Source organism: Halichoerus grypus, chromosome 9, assembly GCF_964656455.1.
Source record: "Halichoerus grypus chromosome 9, mHalGry1.hap1.1, whole genome shotgun sequence".
Taxonomy (NCBI): Eukaryota; Metazoa; Chordata; class Mammalia; order Carnivora; family Phocidae; genus Halichoerus; species Halichoerus grypus.
In genome coordinates, this window is record NC_135720.1 from 28066176 (window position 1) to 28081255 (window position 15080).

General features: G+C 36.2%; 1 protein-coding gene and 1 long non-coding RNA gene across 7 annotated transcripts in view; one reads left to right on the top strand and one right to left on the bottom strand.

The window, feature by feature from the left end:
- Positions 1-7264, top strand: part of BCLAF1 (BCL2 associated transcription factor 1) — a 29962-nt gene extending 22698 nt beyond the window's left edge. For all 6 annotated transcript variants that reach the window (XM_036097477.2, XM_078054691.1, XM_078054689.1 and 3 more), the window contains 2 exons: positions 4286-4498; positions 4666-7264. In XM_036097477.2, coding sequence (XP_035953370.2) covers positions 4286-4498; positions 4666-4671 — 219 coding nt within the window. In that variant the 3' untranslated portion in view covers positions 4672-7264. The remainder of the gene's footprint in view (positions 1-4285; positions 4499-4665) is intronic.
- A 2848-nt stretch (positions 7265-10112) lies between these two features.
- On the bottom strand, positions 10113-15014 carry LOC144378952 (uncharacterized). The gene is made up of 2 exons (XR_013440893.1): positions 14878-15014; positions 10113-10483 (listed from the first exon to the last, which is right to left on the bottom strand). It is a non-coding gene; the product is annotated as an uncharacterized LOC144378952 (long non-coding RNA).
- Between the last annotated feature and the right edge of the window lie 66 nt (positions 15015-15080).

Genomic DNA, 15080 nt, shown 5'->3' on the forward strand with positions numbered 1-15080 from the left:
TTTCAGTTCTTGGCTGGAATAAATATGGAAACAAATGTTCTAAATACATGTGATGGATTTCCTCCAAAGCAGGAAATGGAGGATTATTTCAAAGGAGAGAGTGATTAGGAGAGCCTTCATAGAGGAACTGGGCTTGAATCTGAAGCTTAAAAGATAGGCAGGTGTACTGTAGATTGAAGGAGTGAAACATCTTGAGATAGAATTCTATGACTAGATGGTTGATGTAAGTTTGGTAAAATTAAGAAAAAGCAGGAGCCAAGTTGTGGAAGGCCATAATATCCTAATAAATTTGGATTTTAACCAGAGTTTAGAAAAACAGTGTTTGTACAGACAGATCTGAGAGTTACTGAGTGTTGGAACTAAGGGGTTAGATATTAGAAAAGTTAAGAGTAACGTTTATGAGGTCTTACTCAGGGACCCTGTATGTGGTTGGGTGTTGGTAGTGAGATGAGGGGATCTCTCTCTAAGATTGGGGATACAGGGGAAAGAATCCAATTTGAGGAGAAAAGTTTTATTCTTGAAGTGCCTGGGAGAAATGAAGTGCAGATGTGCAATGGGTTGTTGATAAGGCGGATCTATAGAGAGAAAAAAATCTAGGAGCCATCATTTTACAGGACACAAAGCCAGATCACCCAGTCGGAAGAGATTAAAAGGCCACCCTGTCAAAGGCAGGGTGAGGAGTGAGTGATAGTAAAATTGCCATATTGTTCATTTAAAAAAAAAAATGCCAGAGAAGGAGACCAAATGTTAAAGGTTAGAAAGTTAAGAGGGAAGTGAGAGGTGAACAAGTAGATGGTAATTATTTAATATTTTGAATGTTTTACAAATAATTTAGGCCAGACCTTCATTTTTCTCTGGCATTCTTTCAGAATCTGGTGTTGTAATTTTTATCTTAAATTGAGACATAACATTTTAGTTTGGCATTTAGGTGGTAATTTTACTGATTAGAGGAAGAATGTCTGTTACTTTAAGAATTTAGCAACTTATAAGTAGCAGTAACATTTTATATGTTCCTATTCTGGCCTATATTTTAAAACCTTCATTTCTATATAAAACATGCATTTGTCGGAGACTGATGTTCACTAGAAGTAAAATTAAAATGTTACTATATTTTTCTTACAAATCTATTGCCACAGTTAATTATTTTGGTTCTTAATTAATGAACCATTGAAATGACAGCTCTGGTTTTTACACGGATATTTAAATTTGATTTTGCTTTTGCAAAGATACTTTATAGACTGCTACTGCTGAGAATAGAAATATATTTAGAAGAGATGAGGTTGAAAAGTTAACAGATGTTCCCTTAGGTTCTTTCAGAATAATTGACAAGCATGGAACTTTTGATATTAATGAAACGTTAGTATTTAGTAGTAATAATAACAGCGTAACATGTATTGAGCATATGTACTGTGCTACGTAGGAGCCTTCCTAAGGCGCCTAATAAGAAATAAACTTATTTCATGCTTATAAAAAATCATTTTGAGATGAGTCCTTTATCCCACTTTTACAGATGAAAAATAATGGGGTACAGAGGTTGAGCACTTGACCAAAGTTACATGCCTAGTAGAACAGGACTCTGGATTTGAACCCATGCCTTGGGCCCAAGAGCCAGGGTTCTGAAAGCACCCTACCATTCTTTCTCCAATATTGGGTAATAGTAACATTTGTTGCATTCTGTTCTGAAACTTCTCATCTCTAATCTTGGATTTATGCAAAGGTATGGTAGTGTTTCCAATAATAAGTACTCCAGAGTCTATCTTAGAACCTGAAATTCTATGGAGGGGTGAGTATGTGAAGAGTTGGAGCAAGTGGGAAAGTACTGAAGTGGACAGGTTGTCAGTGTTGATGTTGTCTTCTGAGGAAGAGAAAAATCCCTGGTAGGGAAAGGGCCTTAAGGTAGGAGGTTTGATCAATTAAATTTTTGAAACTTGATCATTTTGTGGAGAAGAGATAAGAGGATTCAGAAGGTCTTTTTTTTTTTTGAGATTATTGATTTGAGAAAGAGAGGGCACTCGGGTTCTGGGAGGGGCAGAGGGAGCAGGAGAGAGAATCTTGATCAGATTTCCCTGCTGAGCGCAGAGCCAGATGCAGGGCTCCCTCTGCAGGGAGTCAGACGCCTAACGGACTGAGCCACCCAGGCGCCTCCAGAAGGTCTTGTTCTGATATGGCCACCTGTGTTTATGTGTTTTGTGCATTACAAATGTCTCACTTCTCTGACCATTTATCATGTGAAGTAATTTTTAAAAATTGTAGTAGGACTAAAATCTTGGAAGTTAGAACTTGAGGATTAAGGGTTAGTATGCGTAGCATGAGAATGTTACTTAGCTGCCAGATACCCTCTGATAAATACAGTGTAATCTAGCTGCTGTTTAATTTATACAGTTTCAGATCATTGGTTATTTAAAGGTAAAGGCTGGTTTAACTCTAGTGTCTGGCTTTGCCTCTGCTTTTTCTATTTCTAACTATTAGCTGCCTTATGGTAATCATTTACTGCCACCAAGGTACTGGGAAATGTATTCTGTGGGTGATGGGCCTAAAGAGTAGTGGAAAGGACTAGTTTTGTGGCCTTGGGCAAGTAACTCAGTTTCTCTGTGCCTCAGTTTCTTATCTAAAGCGGGATTAGTAACAGTATAGGGTTCTTTGAGGATGAGGTGAGTAAATACATGGAAAGTGCTCAGAATAGTGTCTTACCCTTATTAATATTATTACCACTGTTTGAGTGCTTGCTTGTCATAACTGGGCTGGGTGCTTTTTACACATCATCTGTGTTCCTTCACAGCTATCTCCCATTTTTAAAATGAGCAGGTGAAGTCACACAGCCTCTGTTGAGTTTTAAACCCATGCCTCTGACTCCAAAACTGTTTGCTATTTCCCACAGATGCATAGAATACTGTGTAAACGCCAGGAACAAACACAAACTCTAGAGTTGTTTGTGCTAACATCAAAAGGGAGCCTGAAATTATGTAGTTGTGTGGGTATGATTTTGAGTGGCAGAGTATTTTAAAATATTTTATTTCAGGTTTCTATTAAGCTTTCTGATATTCTGAAATCTACACTTTTGACAGTTCCTAAATTCATTCTTTATGGAGTCCTACACACCACTAGTTAGTCACTTCTCATCGGTTTGGTAAAGATAGATTATTGGAAATTGGTAACTGCTCTTTTGCATGGTGTGTTACTTGTGTAACTGAGCTTTGCAATTCATGCCGGGAGGGTGCTCTGTATTACATGAAAACGCACAAAGGCACATTGTGTTTTGCAAAGGTGCTAATATCATGTAATACTTAAGAAAAAGATTTAGTGACTTTTGGACAGCTGGTCAAGTATTCTATAGGTTATACAACATTGTTTGCATTATACCTGTTGTCTCAGTAAGGGGCATTATTTAGCTTTATTTTCCATTTTTTATAGGTGACAAACTTGAGAGTTTAAGTTTGAGGTGGCAATTAATTAAATTACAGGAGAACTTTGGCTTTTTGTTTTGTATTTTGGGATGTAATACTCATCTACTCATTCACAAAGTAAAGTGCTTTTCAAGTTTGCAGGTTGTTTTAATTGAACAATTTGTAATTTGAGGAATATCTGTATTTGGATATAGTTAATGAAAAATTAAGGTTAAAATAATAACTAATTAAAAGTAATAAAAAGCTATAGTACTTCATGTTGGTGAAGAAGAAATAAGTTGAGGTATTACTCTAGGGACCACGTGGTCATAATTTGGCATGTGAAATTCTCTAGCGTAGATGATTGATGTGTAAGATACATTGAATTTTAAATCTCAGTAGGATTTTAAAATCTGTTCCTATATGTAAGGTATAATTTATAGCACTTATTTTATTTAACAAATTTTACAGTGTTGTAATAATATTTTTATGGCTTTTTAATGTCTTTATGACTGGCAATTTTTTGGGAAAATTATTGGTTACTTTATCTCATTTACATGCAGCATATTAGCCAGTGGACTTAGATTGAAATAATGGAGAGCAAAAAAGTCAAAATTTTGGAAGTTGGCAGTAATTTAGCAGTTGAAATTCTCCAAAAAATTGGACAGCTCTCAATGCTTGGGTTATAAGCAGTAAGATATAATTATTTGCTTTCACAATGGAAAATATTTTTGCTGAAAACGTCAGTGTTACTGGCTTTGTTTTCATGTGTTTTAGAACATTCCCAATCTTACATACTCTAATCTTCAGAAGATGTATACCATGACTTATAATTTGGGGATATGATCATTTTCCTTATAAGAAAGACATTTTAGTGATGATTGTTTTTAACCTCTCTGTAGCATGATGACAGAGATGATGGTGTGGATTACTGGGCCAAAAGAGGAAGAGGTCGTGGTACTTTTCAACGTGGCAGAGGGCGCTTTAACTTCAAAAAATCAGGTAGCAGTCCAAAATGGACTCATGACAAATACCAAGGGGACGGGATTGTTGAAGATGAAGAAGAGACCATGGAAAATAATGAAGAAAAGAAGGACAGACGCAAAGAAGAAAAGGTAGAAAATTTCAACTTGTTAAATGTGATTCTGATACATTTTTCTTCAGTATGGGTTTGGTGGGCCAGTTAGTTAATTATTTCATTTTTAGAGACAGTGATTATTATGGATCATTTTCACTCTCCACATTTTTGCTAATCTTTTTTCTCTCTCTCTCTTTTTTTTAGGAATAGTAAATCTGAAGTGAGATTGCAACAGAGAGCAGAACTTGCACCCACCATTTTTTACCTGATTTTTGTTTTCAAATAAGAATGTAAGCATTTTACTTAAATTTTACTGTTTGCAAGTAGTCAATAGAAATTTTGTTTTAAGTCTTCAAATACCTTGAAAAATAGTAGACTGTATGTTGAAAATTGTACCGAAATAAAGTAGAAAATTGTTACGTACCATATTTGTAACTATCAACTTTTAAAAAATACTTTTACTGTTTTTGTTACATGCATTGTAATTCGCTTTGTCTATAAGATATGGTCAAGTACAGCTCTGTGAAAGTTCTGATTCTCTTCCTTCCCTGTTTGTTAATGTTTATTCTGAAGTAAACGTTAGCTCTACATACAAATCCCCGAACAGAAGTTGTTTATAGAGACCACACTAATTATTTTAACCATATACATCTGTTTAACATTCTCCTTAATTCAAACACACTACATTGTAGGGTGACTAATTTTTGAGGTGTACCACAGAAAAGGTTTTTACTTTGGTAAACTAAGCTAGTTTAACATGTCAGCAGATGTTTAAGAGGAAAAAAAAAGCTTTACCAATAGCTAAAAAGTACAAGCTATTAAAAGATCCAAAAGTATGAGGTTTTTTTTTTTTTTTTAACTGAAAGCAAGCAGTGGCCTATAAAAACTATTCTTAGGATCCTTTACTTTTTGGGCTCAAAAAAAGTTCTCTTTCTATTCTTATTTGAAAGTTTGAGTCATGGTCTTAGATATCAGCTAATTTTTTTGAGAGAGGAACTGGTCTGTAATAATACAAATAAAAAATCCATTCCTACCAAATGTATTACTTTAAAAAAATAGAACAAAACCTGTAATCTTGGTCTTGGTATGGAAGAGGATTATGCTGCAGAATAACTTGATACATTAGAAAGATGTACCTGATTTCATATCTTACATATTTATTTGAGCTTCTGGACAGCTGAAACATTAGTTTGTAGTCTAACCATAAGGAAAAATAGGCAAACAAAACATACTGTTCATTAGTAGTATTTTAAGTAATTTGTTTTTCAATAAAAAGTTTTGACAGGAAGTTTGTTGCAGCATTGTCTAACTTGGTTTTACTTTTTTCCCTATTTCAGTTGCAGTTTATAAAATGGCTTTCTTTTTCTTCCCAAGGGTTCTATTCTTCAGGTAGATAATCTTTCAGATGTGAATTACCTTTATGTTTATGCTGATAGCTCTTAAGATGAAAATCCGAAATAGTAAATTTCAGTGTTTGTCTGCTCTATGAGCATATATAAAAGTAGTCAAATTTCATTTGTTAATTCAGCAACCAAATTAGTTGTATATGTTTGCATTAAAAGGAGGTAATGCTTATTCTTTTAGTGTAAACTTTCAGAGATCTTAAGTACATGGATCTTTCGTCCTCACTTGATGATTTGCAGTGCTCCTAGCACCTTGATTGCAGCCAGGGGCATTTGCTAAGAACTGTAAGAGGGAAAAATATGAAAAAAAAAACCTCAATATATGTGATGTGTATGGCCCTGGGATCTTTAGTATTGCATGATTTCTCCTATCTTGTCTTTTCTGAAATTGTTACAGAGCAGAGGAAATACTGTTAAAGCAAGTTTGTTACTGCATTAATCAGGACACAGCTAATTTCTTCTAGTCAGAATAATAATTACATGCTAAAGCAACATGGATTTAATCTTCAACACAGTTTTCGAGAATTTTCACAACCATTTTATTTTATACAAATAAATTTAGCTTTTATTTTAACAGTTACTATTTAGTTAGATACTGAATCTCTGTGCATGACTATAAATGTGCAGTTTTGTTTTTCCACTTAAGACAGTAGAATGGGAATTTGCTGAGAAATTATTTAATAGGGAGTGGGAATAAAGCTCCCTAGGTCCTATCAGCAAGTTATATTTTAAATGCAAATGCATTGCTTTAACCCAAATAGATACCTGATTTGGTTGCTTTTATTCTATTAAAATTCAGGAAAGGATTATACCAGAATTTAGTAGGAAGGGTGATAGAACTCTGCAATAGGATTCCATTGTGGATGTTAACCTGTTTCAGAGCCAAGCATATGAAAGCCTATGTTGTGTTTTTTTAAGCCACAATTTTAAGTCCACACTTTACAACATACTATAAAGCTGAATGGTTCCTCTTGGTAAGGAATTTTGTTAACAAATGCCAGAAAATAATAACTCTTTGATACCTACATTAACAGACTTCCTTTTGCCTAGAGAAGGAAAATAAAAGTGAACCAAAGGATATTTCCAGAAAGGATTAAGAAAGCTGTTTAAGAAGGCCATGACTCAGTCCTTAGGTGTGTATACCTTTCAACATCCTAGGAATTTTAATATAAAATAGCAAAATATGTTTTTCCAATTGCATCCAACTTTAAGGAATTACTATTTGTTCCCTTTTGTCACAGTTAAAATCAAGTGTTGGGAATTAAATAATAATTTGAGTAAAAATATTACCCAATACGAATGAATGTAGATGGCTAAACGATTCTTACTCAGTGTGATGTATATTGCAACAGGGACCCTTGTAAATTGTCATATGCCAATAAAATGTCATTAAGTGGTAATAGCCGTTGTTTGTTTACCTGATTTTGGAGACTTTCTGTGTCTGTTCTATACAACTGATTTCTATGGCCTATTTATAGAGTTTAGAATACCAGCTCCTCTGTTGGTAAAATTACTGGTATGTTGTGGCTTTTGGGGGGCTAATACTTCATAAAACTCCTTAAATCCCATTTACTGTTTTTGTGTTTTCCCTGGGAAAATGGGAAATTTTATAGTGGATAATTCCACTGTTAGAGAATACAGGAATTCCAGATTTCTAGTCTAGTCTTCCAGTTCTTGAGTTAATACAGGAACTTGTTAGCCATAATATTACAAAGAATCAGCATTACTTTTCTTCTTTTTAAAAACTGCAGTAGCCATTAACTAAAGAGGTTGGGTTTTGTTTTGTTAGACTTGTTCATTTTGAGTAAGATCTGGTATAATTCTTACCATGCCCCTCTTAGAAATACTTGAAATATAAAGTGGACCATCTGTCAATTTTAAACAAAAGCATTTTCACAGATATTTGTGTGCTAAGACAAATATATTTGCCTAATACAATGACCGATTATCCCTTTAAAACTTTGTTAGACAAATAAAGAGCTTTGTGTGGATGCTTAATGTATTATACTGGGTAATTTTAATGTTATATACCAGTTTCCTACATTAAATAAAGTATGCTTATTAGGGACCTTTAACTTTTTTTACTCTAAGGTTTACATAAGTTTCTTTTCTTCTTTTTCTTTTTGGGTTTCAACTGGAATCCCTTTGGGAGTATTTGTTTTCATATGGAACAGTATTACTTTCACATTCAGAGAAGTATAGAGACCTGTTTCAATTTATGAGGTTGCTATATAGGGAAGGCAATTGGAGAAATAAAATTTATTGTCATGGGATTGTATTTGACGAGACTTAGTCTCTGAATAGTAGATCATGATATATTCTTTAACAGAATTTTAAAATACTATGTTACCACATTTAGGGTTATCAAATATTGTTGAAACCATTGTTAAATCTGAATGTGAAGGGTCTGATTTCTAGTTGTTCAGTTCATTTGAGGTAGATACTAAAAATTAGGAGTCTATGTCAATGAGTTTTAAGTCAACAAGGTTTGTTACTCAGTTTCTTAGAATCCAGGAATATTTGGAAATTAGTTGTATTCCATTTCTTTCCTCAAGAGCCTTAGAGATTGTGTAGATTTATGAGCTGTTCTCCTTATGTTTCTCAAACATTCAGTAATGATTAGTGTGTGTTGACTGTGCAGATGAAGCCAAAGTTGTACATTTAATTAAGTCTTCTAGTTCTCTTTATATTGTTATGTTACCTCTTACTTTAGCCTTTAAAAATGGATCCCACTGGTTAAAAAAAGAGAACACCGGCATTAGGGTGGTGCTTCACTACTAGGAAAAGAATCTCAAATAATGTACCTTATTTATAATGATCTCTGCATAAGAAAAATATTTTTCCGAGACATTTTAGATGGTTTCCCACAGTGAACTGATTTACCGCACTCTTAAAATGCAGAAGATGATCTTGATCCTTGCAAGTAGAAGAGGGTTGGGCAAATGGATTTTAATGCTATTCTCTAAGAATCAGAATCAGATTTTTCTTAGTAATGTGGTTGCCCTGGCTTCCCGATGAGCACTCCTTTTAGTAAAAGTAGATGATAATTAAGTACACCTTAAAATTAGGTGACTTGGAAGGACTTCTATTCACACCATGACCTGTGTATTTGGCAATGATAACTTCCTGGTACTGTCATAGTAATTGGCGAATTTTATGCAATGTGTAAAGCCACAGAAAAAGAATACCATTCTCATCCTCCAGAATAGTTGTTTATTGGCTACCTTATCTGGCCCTTGACTATGGAAGGTCATAATTACCAAAAAGGGAAAACTATAAACTTTTTATTAGGGTACTTCTAAAGCTGCCTTGAGGGGAATGTTAAGTACACTTTGAATTTTTTGAAAGAAATGGAGTATCATCACCAAATATAAGCATGAAAAGAAAGTTATAATAAAATACCAAATTTAACTGGTTAATGTCAGTATATGGTTATAGTCTATGCATACATTTGGTGATGATATTCAAATTTCAAAATCAAAGTGTTGTCTGCTTTTTAACCCTTGTAATCTGTGGTAAAGATACCTCAGCTGCTGCAGTAGACTCCTAATTTGGACTCTTTGACCCTTAAATTTCATTCATCAGTTGCCATCTAAAGGGATGTTTTTCATTTTAAAATTAATGTCATTTTTAAGTTAAAACCCTTCAGTGTCTTCCTATTGCCTAAACTTAGTCAAGGTGAACAACATGAGCTGGTTTTTTGCCTTTGTGCCTTACCCACTCGTTCACTTACCTATCTTAGAATCTTAAACGCTAGCAAAAATTCCAAATTCTTTTTTTGTCCTCATTGAATGTAGCACATTCTTTTAGGCTAGCAGCTCTTTCCATTTAAATGTCTTCCTTTCCCAGAATAAATGTTTAGTTTTGAGCATCATGCATTGTGTATGCATACATACTATAGGTATGAAATACATGCTCCTTGAATGTATAGTGAAAGCATGATATAATTGTGTATGTATAGAGGTTTGATTGGTATCAGCCAGTTTATTTTATGGCTGTCGCTAAAACAGTCTAAGCTGCTTTAAAATGTGCTGAATAGATTTCAGGTTGTGGTGAACAGAAGTTAGATCATTAATCTTTTTATACATGGCTCATGTCACTCTTGTGTATTGTTTGGAGTATCATGTTTTTAAGAGTAAACAGTATGTTTAAAGGAAGGGGAATCAGGAGCTTGAGGTCTTAAAATAGTGTCATGTGAATAAGTTGGAAAAGGAATGTGTACTATAAAGAAATGGTAACTGAGATGGGTTCTTTTATTTTATTTTATTCCATTGTATATATATATACCACATCTTCTTTATCCATTCATCTGTTGATGGACATCTTGGCTCTTCCCATAGTTTGGCTATTCTGGACATTGCTGCTATAAACATTGGGGTGCACATACCCCTTCGGATCACTACATTTGTATCTTTGGGGTAAATACCCAGTAGTGCAATTGCTGGGTTGTAGGGTAGCTCTATTTTCAACTTTTGGAGGAACCTCCATACTGTTTTCCAGAGTGGCTGCACCAGCTTGCGTTCCCACCAACATGGAGAAGGTATGTTTACTGTAGTATAGAGCAATGATGACTGGGATGGGTCCTTGATAGCAGTCCTCAAGTATTTATAGGGCTTTCCCTTTAAAGAGGAAATAGAGTCAAATTCAAATTCTGTAGGATCAGGAAGGACATGTTGTTTACTTTGTCCTGCCTCATCATTTTAACATGTTCCATATTTAGAGGGGACAGAACCAGAACCATACGTACATAGACTTATTGACTCAATGAGCTAATTGACAACTGGGTTTGTTTTTTTTTTTTAAGATTTATTTATTTGAAAGAGCATGCACACGTGTGCGTGCATGTGCATGAGTGGGGGCGGGGGCAGAGGGAGAGAGAATCTCAGGCAAACTCCCCGCTGAGCATTGAGCCCCACACCGGGCTCGATCTCACGACCCTGAGATCATGCATGACCTGAGTCAAGATCAAGAGTCAGACGCTCTTAACCTTAACCGACTGAGCCACCCAGGTTCCCTGACAAGTAGAGTAGCTAGCTTGTGAAAAGCAAGTTTTCTGCTTATTAGAAGTATGGAGAATCTGGATCTCTGTCAGGAATGCTGTGCTGCCTGAAGCTAAACTTTTTTCCTAGTTCTCTGTATTACTTAATTCAGGATTAAGGTTACCTTTTAAAAACTCTCAGGTGCTTGCTTTATTAAATTATATGTTATCAACTGAAGTTACCAGTGATAATTAAAAAGAAATACTGCATTTTGCTACATTTTTTTTCAGTGTTGTGATAGGAATGAACTTAAATTGTTTTTTAAGACTTACGCCATATTCTTATCTTTGGGTGGCAAATAATTTGTTATTAGCTGTAAGATAATCAGTCACTTGGAATTTTTATGATGTAGAATATCTTTATTGCTGTTACTTGGGGCCATGACTGTATTGAAAATTATGAGTTGTTACTAAAAATGAAAAGGGCTAAATGTAAACAGTAGCAGTGATGTGTAGCTGACTGGGTGATCCAGAAGCAGAATAAGACTGGAAGGGCATCCTTTATTTGTTCTGTGTTCTGGGTTTTAACCAACTCTTTTTAAGTGATTGACAAGAATCAAGGCATACCTTCTTGTGAACATATATGACTGTAGCAGGAAACAGATTACAGAATCTATGAAGTCCTATGAATATTCTAAAAAAATGGAGCCAGAAAAATCAAGCAGCAGTTCACCTTTATGCTTTTAGAGAGGTCTAGCTGTAGTAGTCTATTTTTGTCTAAGACCTTTGGATTCAAATACTAAGCATAACCTAGATTTTCTTTTAAATAATTAAAGGTTCAAATAAAAAGAAATCCTGCTTTTAGGCTATAAACATTTAACTTAGATTTTATAATTTTAATATATCACTACAAGTAAATAGCAATTTACAGTGTAGATATTACTATAGTATAGATATATGGTAGACATTGAAATACAGTTTTAACTATTGTCAAGACAAAATGAGATTTTCAGGAGAGTTTAATTTGAAATATTTTAATAGCAAGGAAAATCTTGGTCTTAATTGCTCAAATAATATTTGAAATTTTTGAATAAATGTAAAGGTTTAATTAATTTTAAAAGGTGTGTAATCTTTTAAATAGCACTGGTTGTTTTAAGTGTACTGCATTGGTACTACCCCTGAGAGGCTTCAAGTGTAGGCAGAATAGAAGGAAAAGGGGCCTTAAGTATTTTTTTTTGAAATGTAACATTTAAATGAACTTTCTGGGTGGGTGCATCCTAATCTGGAGATCACATTTTCATGAGACCCTATGGTTAACGTTGGAGAGGCTATTTCTTATTTTGATAGAATGTTAACTTGTATTCTATCCCACTACTTAAGATAATTACAGTAATTTGAATTCACCTATCACCAGAAATTTAGCTTGTGGCACAGGCTAATGGGACTCTGCTGGGCAGTGGGCAAGATTGAGTACACACATCTTTCTAGCCTTTGTCCAAACCAGCCCTCAGCCTCTCTCCTTCCGTTTATTCAGTGAAAAAGTATGCCTGGCATTGGGTGTAAAGATGTATAAAAAATTCTTGGTGTTGGGGATCCAGAAGATAGCATGATGATTAACTACAATGTATTAGTAGTTTGGGAAAATGGAAAAATACATTTGGATGGCAAAACCAAATATCTATGAACAGCATTTGCAATTAAGCTAGGTGATGAACCTCTAAAGAGCAGATGGGGAAAACTACCAGCCTGCCTGATACTGGTTTCTATGTGAATAGAAGGAAGAATTGAGGTAGCTTCTGAAAGACTTGAGAAAAGCAGAATCTCAAATTAGTCAACTGAAACTTGGACTTTTGTCTTTTCCCCTGTCAATGCAAGGTATCCACAGTAAGGATTGGAGAGACTGGAGAAGTTTACCCTAGTGAACTTTCAAAACAGACCTGTCAAGACAAAACTCCCTTTTAAGGACAGGACCCCCATACTGAGGAGAAAGTACTGAAAGTGGAATCACTGAACAGGGTAGAGACAATAGTAGGGCCTGGGTCAAACTGGGGGAAGGGAACACAACCAGGACGATCTTACAAAGCAAGCCACCATATTTCTGAATGCTACTCAAAAACAACAGAAAAGGTAGGGGCGCCTGGGTGGCTCAGTTGGTTAAGCGACTGCCTTCGGCTCAGGTCATGATTCTGGAGACCCGGGATCGAGTCCCACATCGGGCTCCCTGCTCAGCGGGGAGTCTGCTTCTCCCTCTGACCCTCCCCCTCTCATGCTCTCTGTCTCCCATTCTCTCTCTCAGATAAATAAATAAAACCTTTAAAAAAAAAAAAAAAAAAAAAAAAAAAATTTAAAAACAACAGAAAAGGTAACTGTAAAATTAAGCTTTCCTGAATCCTGCATCATTCTAAATGGCCAAAGAAGTAATTTCACGTAAATGTGAGCAAGTGGAAAATAGTAATGTCAAATCTCACTAAAGGTTATCAAGATGGAGTATGTATGAAGGCTTAGAAAACATAAAATGGAGGAAAGCTCTCTCAAGAATGTTAGGGTTAAGTTGTCAGCAAAGCATTCATGGAGGGTGTAGCATTTGACCTGGGCCCATCTTGCTTGCTACCTAAATCAGAATTGAATGTGAAGCTTTATTAATAGTGAAGGGTGAAGGCAGCTTTAGTGCTGGTAACTGTTGTAATGTTCTCAAGGGAAGTGTTGTTTTGGCCCTATTAGATGCTGTTTGATATCAGACTGGAAAGGGAGGAGGTTACAAGATCCACAAAAGGAAAAGACAAGGAACTTGAGAAAATTGTGACTTACTGATTCCATGTAGGGTTGCTGATCTGTTTGCCTTCTACTTCTACATTGCCCAACAGCCCTCTCCTGCCCCTACTTTCATCATCGTCTAGTTTGGACTGTTGGGATAGTCTGCCAGTTACTTAATTGCAAGTCATTTCTGTTGTTCATTCCCTCTCATCCCATATCCAGTTATTTTAGTCAACAAGTATTGATTGCCCGTTGTATGTACTAGGCACGCTAAGTGTTTATTTCATTTTTTTAAGTTCGCCAACTCATGACCCCTCATGAGATGAAGAGTTGCAAACTCCACTGACAGTCAGGCCCGCGCCCCCCATATACTAGGCAGTCTTCTAAAGCACTACAGAAACAGCATGGATCAAAACAAAGTACCTGTTCTGGAGTTTACATTCTAGTTTGGCGATAGGAGCAAGAATGTACATGGTGATAAGTGCTAAAAAGAAAAATAAGAGTGGAGAGAGATGCTATTAAAAAAAAAAATCTCGGGGCGCCTGGGTGGCTCAGTCGCTACGCGTTTGCCTTCCGCTCGGGTCATGATCCCAGCGTCCTGGGATGGAGCCCCGCATCTGGCTCCCTGCTCAGCGGGAAGCCTGCTTCTCCCTCTCCCACTCCCCCTGCTTGTGTTCCCTCTCTCTCTGTGAAATAAATAAAATCTTTAACCAAAAAAGCCCCACAAAAACAAATAAAAAACATCTCCACTAGAATGTAATCTCCAGCAGGGCAAGGACCTTACCGGTCTTGCCCGTTATTGTGTTCCCTATGGCTTGGAATAGTGCCTGGCACATTAACAGACTTTCCGTATTGAATAAATGTGGGCCATAGAGAAAAATATCCCCATTTTTTTTTTTTTTTTAATGTTTTAAGTTAGCACCGGGCACAGTTGACCTTGTCATGTCACTCCAGCGCATCCTTCCCTGAAATACGAAAAAAAGGAAGCTGCTGTCTCTTATGAAGCCAGTAATTCCAGATCAGAATTTTAAAAAAAACTGGGATATCACCTGATATGACTTAGTCCTCACTTAAGCATTCTCGTTTAGGCCAGGTTAACGTCGGGCCCATATCTGGTAGCCTAGATAACCAGAAGCGTTTGGTTAGTCAACCTTCTAAGTACTGCACAGCTACACATCCCTCCAGGGCTGTGTTTGGCTTCTGCGAGTCCCATAAGCATATAATAGATGTTCGCTGAATGAAATGGTCAAACAATAAATAGCGACTCCACGGCAAGAGTACCTGGGAGAGCGGCCCCGCTTAGGGTCTGGGTGTAGGGGACCACACACTTTCTCTGCGAACTGGCACGAACTCTGGATCGCGGGCCTGTCTCAAAACCCATAATGGCTCCAAAACGCCCGGGTGTAGGCACCAGAAGTTTAGCCTGGAGGAACCTGAAGACAAGTCTTGCACGTGCGTCACCATCTCCGCGCGCCCCCGCCCCG